Below are 19,393 nucleotides of genomic sequence, written 5' to 3'. Positions count from 1 at the left end.
GTGTGGGGTGTGTCTGTGTTTGTTGTGGTCTGGTTTTGTTTTTAAATAAGCTTTTCTTGAGGGAAGAGAGGTAGAGGAGGGTTTGTTAAGTTTCTAGAATCCTGTTTTTCTGTGTTTCAGGGTGGTAGAGGTAGAAAGGGTCAGTAAAAATGAGTGGCTTACTCTGTTTTAGCAAAATACAGCGAGTCTCAGTGGAGTTTTATGCTGAGAATTTACCTGGTTGTAATTTGCACGTCGTGTTGGTGCTAGAGGCCAAAATGTTACTGGGGAAGGGTGTGTGTGTGGGGAGCAGCAGTGGAAAAATTAAAATGAGCTTTAGTCAAAGGGGTTGAATGTAGGGCTCCTCACAAGGGAAGCCTCACTTATTAAGCAACTTGGTCTCTCACTCTGAGATCATATGTGAAAAACACGTTGAGCCATGTCTGAGGGCGTTGCCCTGTGCTATTTGTAGATAAGGATGATTTATACCTGCTTGTTCCCAGCACAGAGAGGCCAGTTACATTCTGCAGCTACCAGAGGGAATAAACCTCCTGAGGAGTACAGTTATTCCAGTTTTCTTGTGGTAAGTTTATTGAAAAGAACTTTTGTTTCTTCCTTTTCTCCCTCCACCCCCTTCGAGTTTCAGATTCCCTAACTGTGAGGTGTGATATGTGTGTTTTTCTTCATCAACAGACCCAGGTATCACTACTGAGACTGCCATGGCATGGTGGAAGGCCTGGGTAAGTAGAGAAAATATTGAAGGAAGACACCCTGGTTTGTTTTGTTGTTGTTGTTTTTTGTTTGATTGGTACTGTGTGGGAATGAAATGTTTCCCTTTAAAATCAGTAAGACCTATTTACTGGTGTTCTGAGTATAAAATAGCATTCAGCACCGCAAAACCCTTGATTAAGGAAGGTGTCAGCATGATTGCTGGCTTTAAGAAGAAGAGCAGGCTCTCCCTGGTCCTTCAGTGGAGAGTGGTGCAGTGGGGTGTTTTTGTGCCTGTGTGCATGGGGAGACAGTACCAGGGAACAGCAAGTTACACAGCTGAATTCTGCAAGCTGCGGGCTCCTTGTCCATTCTCTTCTCTTGTGGTAGTGAGTTCAGGGCACTGGCCTGTCCTCATTTTGGTCCTCAGTTGCACTGGCAGTCTGTGGTCACAGGGACATGTGGTCAAACCACAATGGGTTTTTAATATCTCAATGACAATGTGGATCTGAACTCCCTGCCTGTCTGCTAGGAGCCAGACATGCTGTGTATGTTCTCTTTTAACCTCTCGTGGTTTTGAGAGGAATGTGGCAAGATGGAGTGATGCTCTTGGGGTGCACTGGGCAGCCTCCAGGGTATGGCTCAGGTCAGATGGGAGGCAGCTCTGGTGATGTGCACAGCTCTGCTGCCATCCATGGCAGCTCTCCCATTAGCCTGTGTGGAAGGCCAGGTTTACCTCCAGGTGAGACCAGCTGGAGATGTGTGATGGAGGAGAGCTGATAGAGAAGTCTTCTTTCCCAGCCCCATCCCCTGCCCAGCACCACTATCAGTAGTGCACAGGCTTTCTCTGGAGTGCTTTCGTCTTGTTTGTGGAAAGATTTGTCCCAGAGTCCCGCTGAATCTTGCTGTGAAGACACCTTCGTGTTTCAGCAGCCCATGCAAGGGGTGAGCCAGCACCGAGGCTCCAGTGCTGCTGCTCCTCTCCCACCTGGGCACTGGCACAGGTGGCTGGGCTGGGGACAAGAGGCTCTGCTGCCACATGCCAGCAGAGGGACCCAGAAAGTGCAGGAGAGCTGTTCTGCAGTGTACATTACCTCAGGCGCAATACAGCATCAAAGAGTTAGAAACCATTTTGCAAGGAGATGACCATTTTTCAAGTTCTCCATTACAATTTTGCAACCAAGGGTTGGGAAAGAAAAACAACCGACCAACCAAACAAAAGACTTTCGGTAGGATTCAGGTAGGGAAATTTTCTGATCTCAAAACATCATGATTTCTTTTTTTCCCCAGAAACATTAAAATTGTAATCTTGCTTTCTGCTAATTTCCCTCTGCCTCCCTATTTCATTTTGGAAGCTTAGTATAGTAAAATGGATTTTATTTTTTTCCAAAGCTGGTAGGAGCTCTCACTTTATTTTTCTGCTTTTCCTTTCTGCTGATCTGTTCCCCATTAACCTGCAAGCTAGGAATCATTTGATAACTTAGAGTGAGAAAAGGAGAAAGGCCCTTGAAAGCTCCAGTGATCTCTCACCTGTCAGTGTTGTAGGGGGTAAAGGCATGAAAAGAAGATGAGAGGACAAAGGAAGGATGGTAAAAATTGGTTTGATTTTCTAAACCCTTCACAGAAAATACAGTTCAAAACCAAGAAGAATGAAAAAATGTGAAACTTTTTCAGAAACTTTCCACTGAAAAATCCCCAGTAACCCCACCTGTCCCCAAATTCCAGATTCTCAATAAAACACTCTTCAGGTTTGAAAATATTTTGGTAGGAAAACTTTTAATCTCCCTCCCCTTCATTTATAGGTAAAACTTTACAGAGCATCAGCTGTAAGGTATGCCGATTCCATTGCTTTCATGTCAATTATTCATTGTCACATAAGAGTTACACAGATGCTTTGAGTAGTTTCAGTTAGGTAATTGTAGGATCAGTTCACGTGGGAAACAAGACCAAACTGAACAGGGTTTCTCTGGCAACCCGTTGTGATTGTGTCTGTGCTGGAACAATTATGTACACAGAGAATAAGGTGTATGAGTGAGTCATGAGGGTGCTACCTGAGCCAGGATGGGCTGTAAATGTTTGTTGGAATTAGTACCCCAAAAGACCATTGTTTAATTTGTTTCCACTGCTGCCAAATGAAAGCTCAGCTATGCACTCCCTCTTTCACTGAGTCACCAGGCACAGATCCAGAGTGTTTCTTTCTCATGGTCCTGTAGTGCAGCTAGAGAGGATTGTCCATATTTTTCAGAGCAAAACCAGATGGATGAGCATAACATGCTTTCCAGGGTAGTTTTGATGGTGCTGGTTGATTTCGCAGGGTACCAGAAAAGGAGCACTTGCAATGGTCCCGCCAGCTCAGCCAGACTCTGTTCTAGGCTGAAGACAAGCCACTGGGGATGGCAATGCTTTAGTCTGTCACTGTTCTTTCTGCAGTGACAGCTTTAGCACAGCCTTAAACTTCCTGCTCAGTCATCAGTAGGATTCAAAGCTGCAACTATTGACAAGATTCCTGTTGATACCATCTGCTTCACAGCTGCTCTTTCTCCTGGGAGAAAGGTGTGGTAGCACAGGAGTCTGTCTCTGTGCTGGCTGTAACACAAGCTTCTCCAGATCTTGCTAACTGATGAACATACTGCCTCTCTCAGTACTCCTCATTGCCTTTTGGTTGCTTGTCACTGCTCCCAGAGCTTGGCTGGCAAAGGGGCTGGAATGTGAACGTGTGCCAACTGTGTCTACTGGTAAAGCACTCAGCAAGGACACCTGAGCTGGTTTGCTCTCAGCCAGCCTGAGCATCTGTGCAACACAGTGAGGGGATGCTTCATCGCAGCACTTGGCCAGACCTGGCATTTGTTGACAGACATTCCTGAGTACACAGCCATTAATCTTCCAGCCTCTCGTTAAAAACAGGAATGCAGATCCTGAAGGGAATTCCCACAAGCTGGCAAGGATCACTTGAAGGCTTTTTCCTCTGGGGAGGCTTTTTTCTCCAGGGAGGACTTGGATGACCTGGAAGGACTCTAGGCAAAGAGGACTAGAGCCCTCTTTAACACAGGAAATAAGAGCAGAAGGGATTTGCATCATAGCAGGAGGCTTCTGGGTGACACTTTTTGTCTGTATTTTCCAAGTCTGAAGGGACAACCGTGGTGATTCCTTCTGATCTGTAAGATCTGATTTGAAGGTGCTTTTTATCTGACTGTGAAGCCACCTTCATTGAAAAATCCATCAGGTCATACTGATATCATTAGTTCAAAATTAACAATATCCCTGCAAGTAAATTTTCAAAAATATAGTAAATCTCTCTACTGCTTAGAAAGAGAAAATTGTGTCCATTATTGGAATGAAGTAGTGATGACTCTTTATGCCTAACAACTCATGTACTCTCCCATTGATAGGACCTTGTTGTTAGAGAAGCATCAATATGTCCAAGCCAGTCCCTTGACTAACAGCTTTTGTTACATTGAAGCTTCTAAGCATGGGTCCTGGTTGATGGCCCTACTATGTTGTGGTGACGAGAATAAGTCTCAGTGGGTCTTTCTGCCCTGGATCTCTGGCACTGGCAGCACCTTAGGGGTCTGTCTGGAGGATTCCTGTGTAGTTGACCCTTGGTTTGGGGGAGAACACCAAACTCGCACTCCTCCAGAAGGATCTCTTCCTTCAAAGTAGTCTCTTGGCCCAAGTCCTTCCAGTAGAGATGCTTCCTTCTTGAAATTAGCTGCGCAGAAGTGCAGCAGCAGAATAAAACTGCTACTTAGAAAAACAGTTTCTCAGAGCATGACTATTTCACGAAATCAAAATGTGTGAAAACTATCCTGCACCAAATCACTGGGAAACGCAGTATGATACAATAGCGTGTGAGTCACTGAATTTAAAGGGTAAATAGGAAAGTCTAGCTTCAGCTTTTTCTGCCAGACTAACTGTATCTAATAACTGTTGCAGCAGTGTCAGTCATGCTGTGCACTTTGTGTTTCTGCTGATGAAAAGCAATAGTGAAAAGTCCTGTATTTTTCCTCCTCTTTCAGAGTGAAGCAGAGGGCAAGTCCGTGACAGGTGTTTTAAACTTTGACCCTGTACCTGATGCTCAAACTCTGTACAAGGCCATGAAAGGGCTTGGTGAGTTGACTCCAACTACATGTGTAAATTCTATTTTCTGCTTGTGATTGCCAAGTTGAAAGCCATTCCTTTAGAAAATTGCAGCCAGAAATATCACTTTTTTAAAGTGGAAAATAAAAGTTTTCTCAGTACATACTTAAACTTCTGCAGGAAGGCCATGAACTAGGGAAGGATGCCTTGATATTCAAAGCGAGTCTTAACTTATTCTGTGCACTTGTTGTTCTCCACAGGGACTGATGAACAAACTATAATTGACGTCCTAACCAAGAGAACCAATATGCAGCGTCAACAGATTGCCAAATCCTTCAAAGGACAGTTTGGAAAGGTTCTTTCAAAACAAAGCCATATTCAGTCACTGTTTCACTGCATTCAGGACGTAGTAAATGGGTGTACAGTTCATCCTGCATGCATGAGGCAAACAATATGCAGGTCTTCTGCAAATAAGTACAATAATGTTTATTTATAAAGCCTGGAGTGAATATGTGAAATTAATTTCTAGTTGGAAAGAAATGGTTTTCCCCCAAAGATTGTAATTTTTTTTGTGTAATGCTTTTTGACCTGAAATAATTTTTTAAACTATTTTAATTTAAAGTTCTTACTGTTAATTTTCAGTTCTTACTGAAAAATTACTGTTTTCAATGCTGTAACAAAAATTGATACCTTTCTTAGTGGCATTTTCAGTAATACATTGATTTGGTTTGGGGCCCTTTAAATGCCAAAGAAAGTTCAATTTAAAGACTTATTTAATTACATTCGTTTGGAAATTCTGAACATGAAAACAAGCTACATTTATTGACAACCATGTTTTACTGTGGCTATCTTTCAGTCTTTGATAAAATCTTTTCTTGGGAAAACTTTTATACTGGAAAACTCTGCCACCAGTCCTACTCTGCAGTTCCCAATGGAAGGGGGACAGCCATGCGAGGGCCTCAAGAAAGAGAGGGCAATGGGGGGTGCAGGGGTTGAAGTCTGGGACAATGAATAGAGTGCTTGCATCCCACTAAAACAGAGTGAGTCATACCCTAAAAAACCCTGCATTATAGTGAACGGGAAGTTTGAAGTCTATCTTCAGACACACTACGTGCCTGATTCTGCAAAAGTCCTGCGTGCATGTTTCTATGCAGGCTTTGGGAATCATGTCTGTCTGAGGCTACATCCCTTGTCCAATCCAGGGCCCTCAGCTGCCTGGTTCTCCTCACTGAGTAAGGCAGGGTGAAGGAGGGTTTTAATCTTCCCTATTCTGCTGCAGAATTAATTAGTACCTTGGAGAAGTTTGAGTATTGGGACAACAGGGAATGTGGAAGGACCTAGACAAATCCCATTTGGAGTTGGGTGTCTTTTTCAGTCCCAGGACCTCTTCTGATAAACTATCAACGCAATACAGTTTCATTGCTGTAGGTCACAGGGATGGAAACAGCACCAGGCAGTAAAAAGATCCTGTAAGGTTTTTTATGTAACTGTGTGATGCATGTTTAACAGGATCTGATTGAAAGCCTGAAGTCTGAACTGAGTGGCAACTTTGAGAGGCTCATTGTAGCTCTCATGTACTCCCCATTCAAGTATGATGCCAAGGAGCTCCATGATGCCATGAAGGTAAGTGAATTGCATGCTGATATTTAAGTAGTAGCACAGATATAGTTCTAATTTCCTGTAACTGTTCTTCTAATGCATGTGGTAATAACTGGACTATTAGATGATTGAATTTGTTATTAGTGGTAGCCCTTGAGAAATAGTTGCACCATTAATGCCTGTTATGGGGGGAAATGTTGCTTTAATATTTAGGGCTTTGTGAGAGTTTCTGTACATACATGTCTCACAGAGCCTGGGGAAGGCAACAGCAAAACTGAGTTCAGCTTTGACAAAAAATGAACATCTATAGATCATGTTTTTCAGTTAAACCTCTCTTCAGTGCCTCTTACAGTGCCTTTCCTGAATGAAGCTCAGTCACACAAAACTTCTGCCCTGACACCCCACCTGAGATGTGAAACTTTTAAGAAATCAAGGAGTGGTGGTGCAAGGGCCAGGCTGGGGTTGGCTGGGATCCTAGCTGTTGATACAGTATCTTTTCAAATTTCAGATGCAGAGAAGTCTTTTAAAATGGTACAAAAATGGACTGAATAGACAAACACTGGTCTCCCTACATCCCTCTAACACTGTCATCAAAGATCCAAATCCAGAAATGCATTGCAGAAATGCAGCGTTACATAAAATAATCCTTTATGAATTAGGCACCTCAGTAAAAGAAACCATGGTGAAACCAAATGTGTTTCATGTCTCCAGCTTTCATCATGACCATATCTCAGAGCTCAGCACGCAGCCTAGCACTTTGCTGCCATCCGACTCCTCACTTGACCATACTTCTCTAGCAATAAATTTCATTCCATGCCTTTCTCCACCTTTATTTCATCACTATGTTTTCTATTAAAGGGTGTGGGAACAAGTGAAGATGTTATCATAGAGATTCTGGCATCCCGAACAAAAGCGCAGATCAAGGAAATAATAAAGGCGTACAAAGAAGGTAAAGTGCCTGGGGCTCTGATTTGTGTGGTCAGACCAATGTGGGACGGTCTGATTACACAGCAGGAATGGTGTTACCAACTAGCACTGTCAGCAGGAAATTGGGCTTTTTAAAAGCAAGAAGGTGCAACCTAACTCTGCTTTCAGCCTGGCAAACGGAACATGACTATGCTGAGAGAACTTAAAAATCCCTTTCTAGGTCTCCATGCAGCTACAGGAAAAGTCAGCAAATCACAAATTTGTTTTGGCTTGGCCACACAGGCTATTGTCAGAATGCAAAAGAAACTATAGCTATGCACTTGGCTTTTTCTCCCCATTAAATATGTTCTAGACGAGAATTTATCAAATCTGTATTTGTAAACATGTGATATCCCTTTGGTCCCTTAAACTATATCTCTGACATTAACTCTGTTTATGCCTTGAATATCAGTGAAGCTAGTGACTCAGTCACATGTGAATGCCAACCTGGGTACCACTGAGGGTGTGAGCTGATCTCAGCCCTGGTTTTTTTTTCCCTAGCAACTTCCTTGACTAGCGTCAGGCTATCATGTGTTCTTGAGTGACTAGTAATATCTTGACTATATGACCCAAATAACAACTCCTTCCCTTGTCCTTCTCCTTTCCTTTGGTAGAATACGGTTCTGATCTGGAGGAAGACATAAAATCAGATACAAGTGGCTACTTTGAACAGATCCTGGTTTGCCTTCTTCAGGTAATGTTAGAGAAGAGAAATGAGGGTATAAAAATCTTCACATTTTTCTCTTCCTTTTTGGAGCAGATATGAAATAGAAGAGGCAATACAGTCACGATTGCCAGACAAACTGCAGAGACAAACATGTCACTTGAACTGGATGTGTTTCAGCTTTGATGTGACTGCAGCAGGGAACCCTCCCTTAGCTGCAGCAAGAGACCTGGGAGCTTGCAGTCATCTCTGCTGCAGGGAGACACCTCACTTTTATTCATGCATAAAGCCATTGCGCTCTACAAGGGTCTTAGAAAACAATGCCACTCTTTCAGGGTCTGTGCCCTCAATGCGGAGTGCATTCAGATGCATTTATCCCATCACGTTTTCTGAATTTTCCTGCCTAGCAGCAGAATAACTTAGCAATTTTTTGACCCCTCTTCAGATGACTGACTTCAGTGCCTTTCAGTGAAGGAATTAGCACTTATGCTGTCTGAAACATGACTGTTTGAGTACTCTGCAGAAAGAGGTTAACTGAGAGGATAATTGATTTTTGCCCAGAATGTATGTTGTGATCCTTATATTTAGAAGAATCTTTACGAGATAAAATGGTTATCTTTCTTTTTTTTCTCATAGGGTGAGAGGGACAATGAGTCTTTCTATGTGGACATAGCGCTGGCTCGCCAAGATGCAGAGGTATACTCTCAAACACCTGTGATCAGTGATATGTCTGCATTCCACCTGTCTTGAGCTTCAGAGTACATCAGCAGAGGGTTGGAGCCACAGTAGTTTGGGGAGGGGTGGTCTCCAAGCGGAAGCAGCTTGGGGGTCTTCAATTTTGCCTTACTGTTTCAAAGAGGAGTGGTGAGAGCTGGGCTTGAGCTCATCTGGTTGTGACATATGAAAGTATATGCATATGGTGCAGTGTTACAGCAAAGAATAGGGTAGAAACCTCAGGAGTATTGTTGGCTGCTCCAGCTGGTGCAGGAGAGATGGAAAGGGTGGAAACAGTGGCTGCTCCAATTTGACTAGAAGACATGGTCTAGGGTTTTCATAATCAACCATTCTAGTAGAGTCTAGGTCTAGGTTTAGGTTGCTTTGAACGCCTTTACCCCAGCAGTGCCTTAAGCCAAGCTGTGTTCCTTTACCAGCTACGCACACACAGAACATCTTTCTAACAATTGTGTGTTAAACTACAGACTCTCCATGCTGCTGGGGAGAAGATACAGGGCACTGACGAGATACAGTTTATCACCATCTTGTGCACGAGGAGTGCCACACACCTGCTGAAAGGTATGGAGCAGAGCCTACAATCTCAAGCCTCTGAAATGAGGAATCACTCTAGCCAAAAAGAAGAGACAGGGCTATAAGTGAGAGAGACGGGTGGTCATAAATAAGTACCTGAGTCTGTCTGATAATCCTTGATCACTCCAGTGACCAAAAGGTGCTGGCAGCTTTCATGAAAACTGATGAAGACTTAATGTTGCTGAAAATCAAGTGGCTTATTTACGAGTCCTTATACAGTGGCGATGACTGGGTGGTATAGCTGTTTTTATAAACCCAAGGGGAGAAAGAGAGAGAGTCTCTTTCCAAACAGGTAGGAGCATGCGGTGGACAGATCCATGACTCCTTGGATGTGTGTTCCTCTGGGAAAAAATTGCCAAAACAGTCATTAGTTATTCAGTGCTAAAGAATGACAGAGTGCACCCTGCATTTCCCCCCAAGGTTCTTCTGAGGACATCAGAGACTGCTGGGATGGAAGACGCTAACCCACCTCCACTTAAGGGAGCCATCAGCTCCCTACTGCCCTGTGCAGCAGAAACCTGGCTTTGTCATCTCAAGACTTTTGAGGCAGTCCAAGGCCCTGGTTTTTGTTATATTAGCTGAATATAAGCATATCAAGTATTGTGTAAATGAGCTGGACCTAAACTGATAAATTTAGCTGATGATTAGGTATGCCTGAGCTTGTTCAAGCTGAGGTCTTCTGAGACTGTTTTCTAGACCCTGGAGGCCAGCTCCCCCTTGTGTTTCAAATTTAATCTCCCAGCATCACTCAGAAAACGAACACCAAAAAGCAACCTTTAGTCTTGGCTGTGTCTGCCTCTAAGAACTGAATTTCAACTAGTTGTCAGGATGCAACCAATCTTTGCGACCTACTGTATCACCAAGCAAGTAACTTTCTCTGTGCTACCGCAGCCTCGAACTGTTTATGTTTAAAACTTGAGTGTAATTGTTACAGCTAATTTTTTTTTTCAATATGGAGAGCAGGCCTGAGTTGAGAAGGCTTTATCCATCTGTCTACTCTGTGGAATTGCCTTTCCCTGAAGTATCTGAGTGTTAATGTTTAGGTATCTGACCTTGAATGCTGAGCAAACTTCACTAAGATCTCCATTGCATTAGTTTTCCTTCTTGGTCTGAAAGCTAGGAATCAAAATTGAGATCTGTAATTCTGAACCTTGGAGTATCCAGAGTGCATAAGGTGAACAATTTCTCTGTTGCTGAGATTTTGTTACTGTGGGAGTTCAAATCTTTTGGAATTTGCACCTGTGTTTTGCTCATCTTTTCTAAATTGTGGTTTGTGGGTTTGTTTTTGGTGTTTTGTTGTGGGGTTTTTTGGTGTTGGTTGGTTGGTTGTTTTTTTTTAATTGTGGTTGAAATAATTTTTCCCAAAGTGTTGTCATAATTTAAAAGTCCAAAGACCATGAGCAGCAGTTTCCCAGGGTTAATTGGATATTGTTTTGGCTTCTGAAGCTAGTGACATCAACAAATACAAGACCAAATGATAGAGTTGTGCCTAACCTTCTGTCGTCTGCTTCATTTCTGTGATTAAAGACAGTGACGAAAGGTCATATTTCAAAATGGATATGAGGTGACTGAGCTTGCATTTTTAAATGCAGGCAGGAATTAAGACCCGTGGATGGGTGGAGTTCTTCTGAACTTTGCCATCCATTGTTGTAGCTGATTTCTGGGCTTGACTAAAGCCTTCTGCAGTTGGTGCAAATGTGGCCATTGTTTTAGTGAGATCTCTGTTTACACATTGCAACACAAGCAATACCTGTAAATATTTGCCTCAAAGTGCCTGAGCAGTTCTGAAGTTCTTTGTGTTTCAAACAGTGTTTGAAGAATACCAGAAACTGGCCGGTAAGAGCATAGAAGACTCTATCAAGGGTGAAACTCATGGTTCACTCGAGGATGCCATGCTGGCTATTGGTAAGAGTGGCTACATTTCCTTTTCTTTTGTTTGAGTCTGCTGCCTTTTCTCCTGCAGCAGTTGACTGTTATGGGATGGATCTACTTTATAAAGGTATCTGGTAGGAAGTAAAGGGTACTTCTTAGGTAAGATAAACTCAGATCCAAGGGGCACACTGAATTAATGGAAAGCGTGTTGAATCTCTGTTACCTGCTGCCCTGGACTGGAATTACCTTTGATTCTTACTCAGCCTTTTTGTATGCCTAGTGAAATGCACCAGGAACGTCCATCGCTACTTTGCAGAGAGGCTGTACCATGCTTTAAAGGTAAGACTCTTCATTGTAACATACTTGTTTTCACACTGGACCTTTAAACTGGCTTCCACCAATTCAAATTAGGAGACCCAAGGTTTCGATGAAATCCAGCAAGTTTAGTGCTATTGTTGCGAGTAACAGCAGAATCCTTTCAAACACCTTGGATAGAAAAGTACCCTTTAAGCTTGCAATACAAAGGGAGTCTGGCTTTTCTGATTTGGGAGTCTGTAAGGAGCCCAGTCCCACCTTCTGGAACATGGACAAAACTTCTGGAAGAGGCTTTTCTAGGAGATAGATTTTGATGGAGTTTTGCCCATAATGTTAACTTCATGGACTGGACCACAGTATTTCCTTTTTAGGAAGCAATTCTCTCAATGGCAGTATAAAATGAAAAAGTTCCAAAGGGGGATGCATAAGGCATCTGCAAATTGTACTGCTAGAACTCCTAACTGATATGTAAAAGATGTCAACTCTCTGAACTTTGTGGAAAGCTGAGATGACTGATTATCTTTGTTATCAATGTGATATCTTGTGAGTGGTTAAACAATGCTGGTTGAAGACAAGCATTGCATGGGTTATGCTGCAGAAGAACAATATGTATTCAGTGCTGACGTCCAACTCTGTAGCATGTCCGCTTTCGCATTTGACATGTGCAAAGGCTTACAGCACTTCCCTGGTGGGCTTGTGGTATTGACAGTGGCCCCTAGGAGTGGGGTGGGCATTGGCCCTCCAGAAAGAGAAGCAGATGTACCGCAGAACACATGCCAAGTGATGTTTGAAAGCCAGCTCCTCCTGACCTGGACCACTTTTTGCAACAGCTTACCCCTTGAACACCCACTAACATCACAGACTGATATATCTGTTATTCCAGGGGGCTGGCACTCATGATGGGACTCTTATAAGGGTGATTGTTTCTCGAAGTGAAGTTGATTTAAATCTCATAAAGGCTGAATTCAAGAATATCGCAGGAAAGACTCTCTCCAGTATGATTCTGGTAAGCAGCATCCTCATATGATGGTTCTTAGCCATCATGTAAATTCCTAACCTGTCCAGCACTGTGGGGTGCTTCCATGGTTCTTTTCACTAAAAATGTCTTTTCTGCTAAGGTGATAGTTCTCCTTCATTAGGGCTATTTACAGTTATCTCCTTGAGAGACATATGCCTGAAAGGTGAGTCAGATTGTGTGCTTTGTAAGTGACTTGGGCAAGGCCAAACTTGAGGAGAGACTGCTCCAAGTTTTTCATGGACCAGATTGTATTTGTGCACTTCATGATCTCCTAGATGGCTCTAGATGCATTTAATCCTTCCTGTTACATCTTTCCCACACTGCTGTGCCATTTTCTCCTCTCTCTCTGCTGTCCTTAACTACCTCAAGCCAGTGTCATATAAGCCAAAACAGAGCTGGGGTTTTTTAGTTTTCTTTTATTTTCTTTTTGTTGTTGGTTGGTGTGTGGTGTTTGGGTGGGTTTTTTGGTGGTGTTTGGTTTGGGTTGTTCTTGGTTTGGTTTGCTCTTTTGGTTGGTTGGTTTTTAGCTGTTTTATCTCAGCTGATGGCCTGGTCTGTACTGTGATGAGATAGGTTTAGAAACTGAAATTTGCAAAGCTTGTTGTAGCTTCTGAGGCTTGAGTTTCAGGTCTGAGTGAATTACCCTGCCCTATTAGGGCTGAAATTCTGGGTTTTACCATTTTTCTGAAGGACTTTGAGACATTCCTCTCCCCCAGTGCAAATGACATAGAAACCCTATCCTTAGCAGTCCCCATGGGAAGTCTGGTTCTGTAATGAAGGCCTTTTCTTCTAATTGGCACTGTCAGTGTCTGTCTTGTTGATTAATGATCGGTCTTCAAGGGTCTGTATGGAATATTCATTCCTTCTGAGAAGTGGAGCTGGCTTTACACCTGCCATCACAAAACATTTAAAGGGAGCAAAATTTGTATCTAATGAAATTCTCTATAGTGCTTTTCTAGATCAAGATGACCACATTTGTGGCTTTTTGAAAAATTTCATGTGTCAGGCTAACTATACTGCCCTTTCCCTTCTTGTAGGGGAGAGACACTACACAAATACACAGGGACATAAAATCTGAGCACCACAGGGTTGGTTGCTCTTGTTTGTGCTGACTTTGTCTGTGCCACTCTATGGGACAGAGCCCTGATCAATTGCTCATCTGGATTCCAAAGAAAAGAATTGGACTCGATAAATGTTATTTCAGGTGGCAGCTACAAGCCTCATTTCTCTGTTCACTTTTGATGATGTGTCAGCTGGCAGTAACTGCTGAAGTCTGACTTGCTCTTTCCAAAGTCCTTTTCCTGCGTGGGCATATTCCACAGACTGACAAATTAAACACTTGGAGCATGCAGAGGAACTTCCACATTCACTTTTTTTTTAACTTTTTCTCCCATCAGGATGACACCAGTGGTGATTACAAGACAGCCTTGCTGAATCTCTGTGGCAGTGACTGACAAAATCTAGGAAGATGTTGAAATGGATACAGAGAGAAAACTATGAGTGAACAAGGGTCTGAAAATGTACATGTAGAAAATCTTTCCATGCATCCAAATGGGGTGAAAAAGATGATCAAATTTATGATCAGGATTTCCAAAGCTCTCTGAAGTCTGTGGATGCTCATTACACATTAAAAGCTATTCACTTCCCCAACAGTTTTTTCAAACACAAGTGGGAATGTTTCTTTTTGTTTCCATTTCGTTCTGTGCAATTTCCCTTCCCTTTTAACACACTGTGTGGGATGGCACTTAGACATGAAATTAAAGGCTTTTTTGAGTCATTGAACCCTCTGTAGGTGTTTCACAAGTCTGAACACCCCTACAAAGCCTGGTCCTTGCTAATTTCATTAGGATAAGCTGATGCAGCACTCACCATTTGATGCTAGTAGGATGGGTCTAGAAGGAGTTCCAGGTAATAACGGGGCATTAGGATGTGGGCCAGAACAGAAAATTAAATCCTAGGGCACCTGGCTTAGCAGACTTATCTGCATGACTTCAATGAGAGCTCCCCAGGGAGCAGGGAATGGCAGAGCCAAATGGTCTGGGAGCATGTGAAGGTTGAAAGCTGTGTCCTCAATTTCCTTCTTGCTGCAGGGGTGAAGGAAACTGGCAAGTTCAGATGTGTCGTGTCAGACCGACCGTAGGGGAAAGAAAATTGGGGCAATTTTTTTGTTTTCAGTGAATATAGGATATCCTGGTCTTGGCAGAAGACTTGTTTCTGCTCCGTTTCACAGTCACTTCACAGAGGTCAACGGACTCCTTGGGAAGTCACCCTCCCCACTTCCATGACCCCACCTATCACTTGCTGAGTTGGGGACCCAGATGTGAATAGTGATACAGAAAGAATAGGCTGAAATACTTGGAGCAGCTTAGGTCTGCCTTGATGAATGGCTCTCTGCTGCTCCCTCCTCCACACCTAAGGCAACTCATTTAAATGTCTAATTACCAAAAGCCATTGTGTTCAGAGCAGGAGATTTTAAAAGTGGTGAGTTTGCTGGCAGAGGGGTGATTCCTCCCTTGCACTGCTGAAATAGGCAGGAAGCACTGCAGTGAGAGTAGTGAGTTCAAAAAGTCTTAGGGAGTCCAGGGCCCAGAGCTGGGATCAGAGTATCTGCATCCCCCAGGTGAACATGAAGAGGAGGAGGTTTCAATCTCTGATCCTTTAAGTTCTGTTTTCAGTGATATCCCAGTTTCTCACCTGGACTAAAATGAGTTGAAGATATGTCTCTAGACTTGAGCAGCGAGGAGAGGTTCTTCATTCAGATTTTGGGGGATGTGGGCCAGCTCCAGGCATCAAAGGACAGGAAATCACATGTCCCTTCTGCTGGCCAGAGGGCTCACTTGATTTTTCTTCCCATTGACGCTGACAATCGGCCTACCCCCTTTTTTTTGTTAACAGCAGGTTCAGGCGCTGATTTCTAGCTAGAGGCATGCCGGGGATGGGGTGGAGGGGGGGTGCCTGCTGCGGAGAAAACCGTGCTTACACCACCACCTTGTGGGTGACAGCCTGTGTGCAGCCGGGCGGCGGGACCGCGGCGGGGAGCTCACGGACCCACGCGGGACCCCGCCCGCGCCGCCCGAGACCCGTTCGCCAAAGAGGCCGGGTGAGGGAGCAACCTGGCCACCCTCGCCTCCTCTGGCACTGCCCCAACGCCTCGGGCACAGGCCAGGGCTCCAGAGGGAGAGATGCAGAACAGGCACAGGGTGGTGAGATTTGCTGCCCTTCAAAAAATGCATGTTCTCCCTGCCAGCTGTTTTAGCATCTGTAATGCTTTTGCTGACAGGTGTCCCCTTCATGAGTCTGATTTGGGGACTCTCACCCTGCAGCCACCCCGCTCTGGTACAGCTAAGGGGCTCTGCAGAAATGCTCTCCTCTGACCAGGTCTGTGTGATGAGGTTTTAGTGAAAATATGGACCATTTTCTCTGTGTTTAGGGTATTATTTTGGAAAGGCCAAATGGGAAATTTCGAAGCACCTAAGCAGTGAGTGTGAATGATTTATACAGTCGCACCCATGAGACTTTTGTGTCCCCTGAGGTTGGACAGACAGCTAGTGAGAAGTGATCTCTGCTTTGAGGGACTTAAAATCTGACTAGAAATTCTTAATAGAAGCTCAAGTCTTTGAAGACATTTTGGTTCGGAGTTGTCTGTTGATTTCAGCAAATTTTTTGTGCTTATATACTCTCAAAGTTCCTGCTGTTATTATCAGGTTATTCGGGTCAGAGGTTGGATTTCTCTGTTAGCCCATGCTTAGCACAGTGGGTTAGGAATAGAGCTGTTTCAGTGTGATTGTGGTCCAAATTTATTAATAACAGCTTGGGAGATGTAAGATGAATTGCCAATAGACTCACAGAAGATCAGGAGTAAAGCTGGGAAGAAGGAACAACCAAGGGAAACTGATTCTATCACCATAATTGCTGGGAAACAAAACAATTGTAAAACATCAATAAGGATGTAATTACATATTGATTGCTGCTAAAATGTTCCCTGGGTGAATAGGCACTCTAACAAAGCAGAATTAATTCCTAAGCTGTTCTAACCAGTCTTTTCCAAATGCAAATATTGACTCAGGGCCTTTCTATTCATTCACAGTTTAATTAACATGGTTTTATTGCACAAAAATTGTGATAAACGCTCAACAAAGAAAAGGTAACAGGGGCAATGTAAAAAATGCCCAGGCCTGATGCAAGCCTTTTGCTGCCTGTGTGCAGCCTTTTTCCACCTCCTGTGCTGCAGGAAAACCTGTGTGCATGGAGTCAGGGTGGCGGGATTCTGGGGTCTGCACTAACGCCACCTTGGTGTCCCTCCATGGGTGGCTGCTCTGCATCACTGGATGGAGCACACACAGAGCAGGAGCTGTGCCAGCTGGCAGTGTGGAGAGATGGAGATGCTTTAGCGCTCTGCTCAACTCGCACCCAGGTGTACACAGGAATGTTTGACTCCAGCTACTAGCTCTGTTCCTGACACCCGGGAAAACAAAAAAAACCCACAAAAATCTATTCTAGATATGATGCCGATGCACATAAATCATGTTTAGCCCCTGAAGGCTCACATTCCAGAGAAAGATGACTTTATATAGTGTTGCTTAATTCTCCCAGCACCCCAGTGCAGATGTGGCCTGAATCCCAGACGGCTGACTGCAGGATCCCCAGGCAGTCGTGTCTCCCAGTGTTGTGACTTATCACCTGGCTTTCTTGAAGGAGCACACTTTGCTGGAAAGGTGGCCATCTGATGAGAAAATTGTAGACCTTCCTTGGGACTTATTGGGTGGTATCTCCCTTACAGGGAAACCGTGAGATGCTAAGATAGGACTGTGCCAAAGATATAACAGGCTTTTCTTCAACTTCTGCCCTGAATCCCTGGAAACATTCAAGGCCAGGCTGGACAGGGCTCCGAGCAACCTGATCTCATTGAAGATGTCCCTGCTCATTGCAAGGGGTATGGTCTAGATGACCTTTAAAGGTCCCTTCCAAATCAAACTATTCTGATTTTATGGTTCTATAAATCCGAGTGCCCAAGCTGACTCTAAAACTCTTAGCTTCTTTAGTGGTTGGGGTCAATAAAAGCAGCATATCCTCGTGCCTGGGATACTGCAGCAGCACAGAGATGTTTTGTTTGACACAGTGCAGTGACCTCTTCTCCTCAGACCACATGCAAACAAGAAGGTCACTCCATCACTCCCATTGCTGCAAACAATACTGGCCTTGTAAGTAGTTGTCATTTAGTCCTCTGGTGTCATCCGTTTGAAACCAAAGAACTCATTCCTGAGGTTCCAAGAAATTGTCAGTAGAGAATCTGTTGTTTACTAAAAATGCGATGTTAGGCTGCAGGAAAAACAACATACTTTAGGTTTTATACCTGACTGTCCTCCCAGAAGATCACAGAAAGAGTCGGCCAAGGAGACCCGGGCTCCTGTCTGTTTGGAGGAAAATATTTGTTCAAGCTGTGCTTCTGTTTTCCCAAGATCCCTTCCTGTTCAAAATCTCAATTAGCTATGCTGTGTCAGCATCATACCTGGGGCTGCTCATGTCTGTTGGAGGCTTAGGACTGGCATTTCAGACTGAAAGTTGCATGCCCAACACTTAAGGGTTTCATTGGCATGGGAGTTCAAAACTCACAGGGACTTTATCCCATAATACTTAGTATTTATTTGAAACTAGAATAATTCATATTTTTCTATGACTTATAAATAATGATTTTTATAGTCCTGAGAAACCTTTTCTGCATTACTGGCTAGATGAAAGTACTTGGTGCAAAAGAAATTCAGATGTCCATAGACTCTCTACATGCAGGGATCTAACATTTGGAGAAATTAATTGCTCTGGATCACACAGAGGAACCAGTGCTGTTCTCTCTGTGGTAATGAAGAACAGGATATGTTGTAGGCACAATATTATTAATAAATAGTGAGCAATGCAATACAAAGCTGTAATTCAATTTAGGATTTCAGCTGAAATTGCTCTTTGGAGTTATAGATGACAGTGAGCTCTGAAATTGAGTTACAGTCCAAGCAGGAACTGACTCATGTGTAGCAATGTTCTAAGGAAGCAGAGAATCACAGTCAGCACTGGGCAAAATGTTATTGACAGTGGTATATTCACTGAAAAATGATATTGGGTGAACAAAAATGAAATTTGACTGCGATTATAAATGAATGTCAGGCAGAAAAATATGGAAAAAATGAAAGTCAACATTTCCATGTATTGATTTTAAAATGGCAACTTTATTTCAAAAACTGTTTTAAGCTAAAAAACATTATTAAAAGGTTCCATTAATCTGAAGCTGAAATATGACATTTTGAAGGGGAGAAAGTTGAATATTTCAGTTAGCCTCACAAAACTTATTTTACTTCCCAAAGTATCTCCTAAATTTCTATTTTTGTTTAAGCCAAAGAACGACAGTTTCCCCTTCAGTTCCTTGGTTTAGCTACTGAGCTGAAAGATCCCTTGCTAGTTTAGCCATAATAAAGTCTGATGTTCCTCAAAAGGCAGGCAAGAGTCATTGCTTTAAATGTCACCAGCCACCTTCTCCAACAGAAAACATGAGTGTTACGGAGACTAAATTCTCAGTTTAAACAGATCCCAAAAGGTCTAGACAAGAAGAAATAGGAAGAGTACAGCTGATGTCAACTTCTAGCCTTGCCAGAACTTCCTGTTCAAAGCTTATGAAGCACGTCAGAATCAGCCAACAGCTTTGCTACCTTCCTGTGTTAGTCACTTAGCCTTTCCTCAGTTTCCAGGGTTTCACCTTAACCGTACTTCATTACTTTGCTAGGAAGGAAGTATGACATACGAATATTAAATATTTTTTTAAGAAATGCTAAGTCATGGTTTATTTTCTAGTTTGCAGAAGAAAACTAGCAAAAGGAACGTGCAGAAACTTATTCACGCTTTGT

The 19,393-nt window shown here is 43.2% G+C and overlaps 1 protein-coding gene across 2 annotated transcripts; it reads left to right on the top strand.

Moving 5' to 3' along the window:
• The first annotated feature begins 488 nt into the window (after nt 1-488).
• On the top strand, nt 489-14,171 carry LOC135990749 (annexin A8-like). 2 transcript variants are annotated; one of them, XM_065638764.1, is made up of 13 exons: nt 489-562; nt 673-719; nt 4,704-4,794; nt 5,025-5,119; nt 6,274-6,387; nt 7,222-7,312; nt 7,944-8,023; nt 8,630-8,689; nt 9,193-9,286; nt 11,108-11,203; nt 11,451-11,509; nt 12,369-12,491; nt 13,901-14,171. In XM_065638764.1, the coding sequence occupies exons 2-13, from the start codon at nt 699-701 to the stop codon at nt 13,955-13,957; spliced, it is 981 nt and encodes a 326-aa protein (XP_065494836.1). In that variant the 5' UTR covers nt 489-562; nt 673-698; the 3' UTR covers nt 13,958-14,171. The 2 variants fall into 2 exon arrangements, with proteins under 2 accessions (XP_065494836.1, XP_065494838.1); XM_065638766.1 differs by having other exon boundaries at nt 490-562; nt 670-719.
• Nucleotides 14,172-19,393: the final 5,222 nt, after the last annotated feature.

Source organism: Caloenas nicobarica, chromosome 7, assembly GCF_036013445.1.
Source record: "Caloenas nicobarica isolate bCalNic1 chromosome 7, bCalNic1.hap1, whole genome shotgun sequence".
In the NCBI taxonomy this organism is placed as follows: Eukaryota; Metazoa; Chordata; class Aves; order Columbiformes; family Columbidae; genus Caloenas; species Caloenas nicobarica.
Note: the sequence above shows the minus strand (reverse complement) of the source record. Positions and strands in the feature narration are given on the sequence as shown.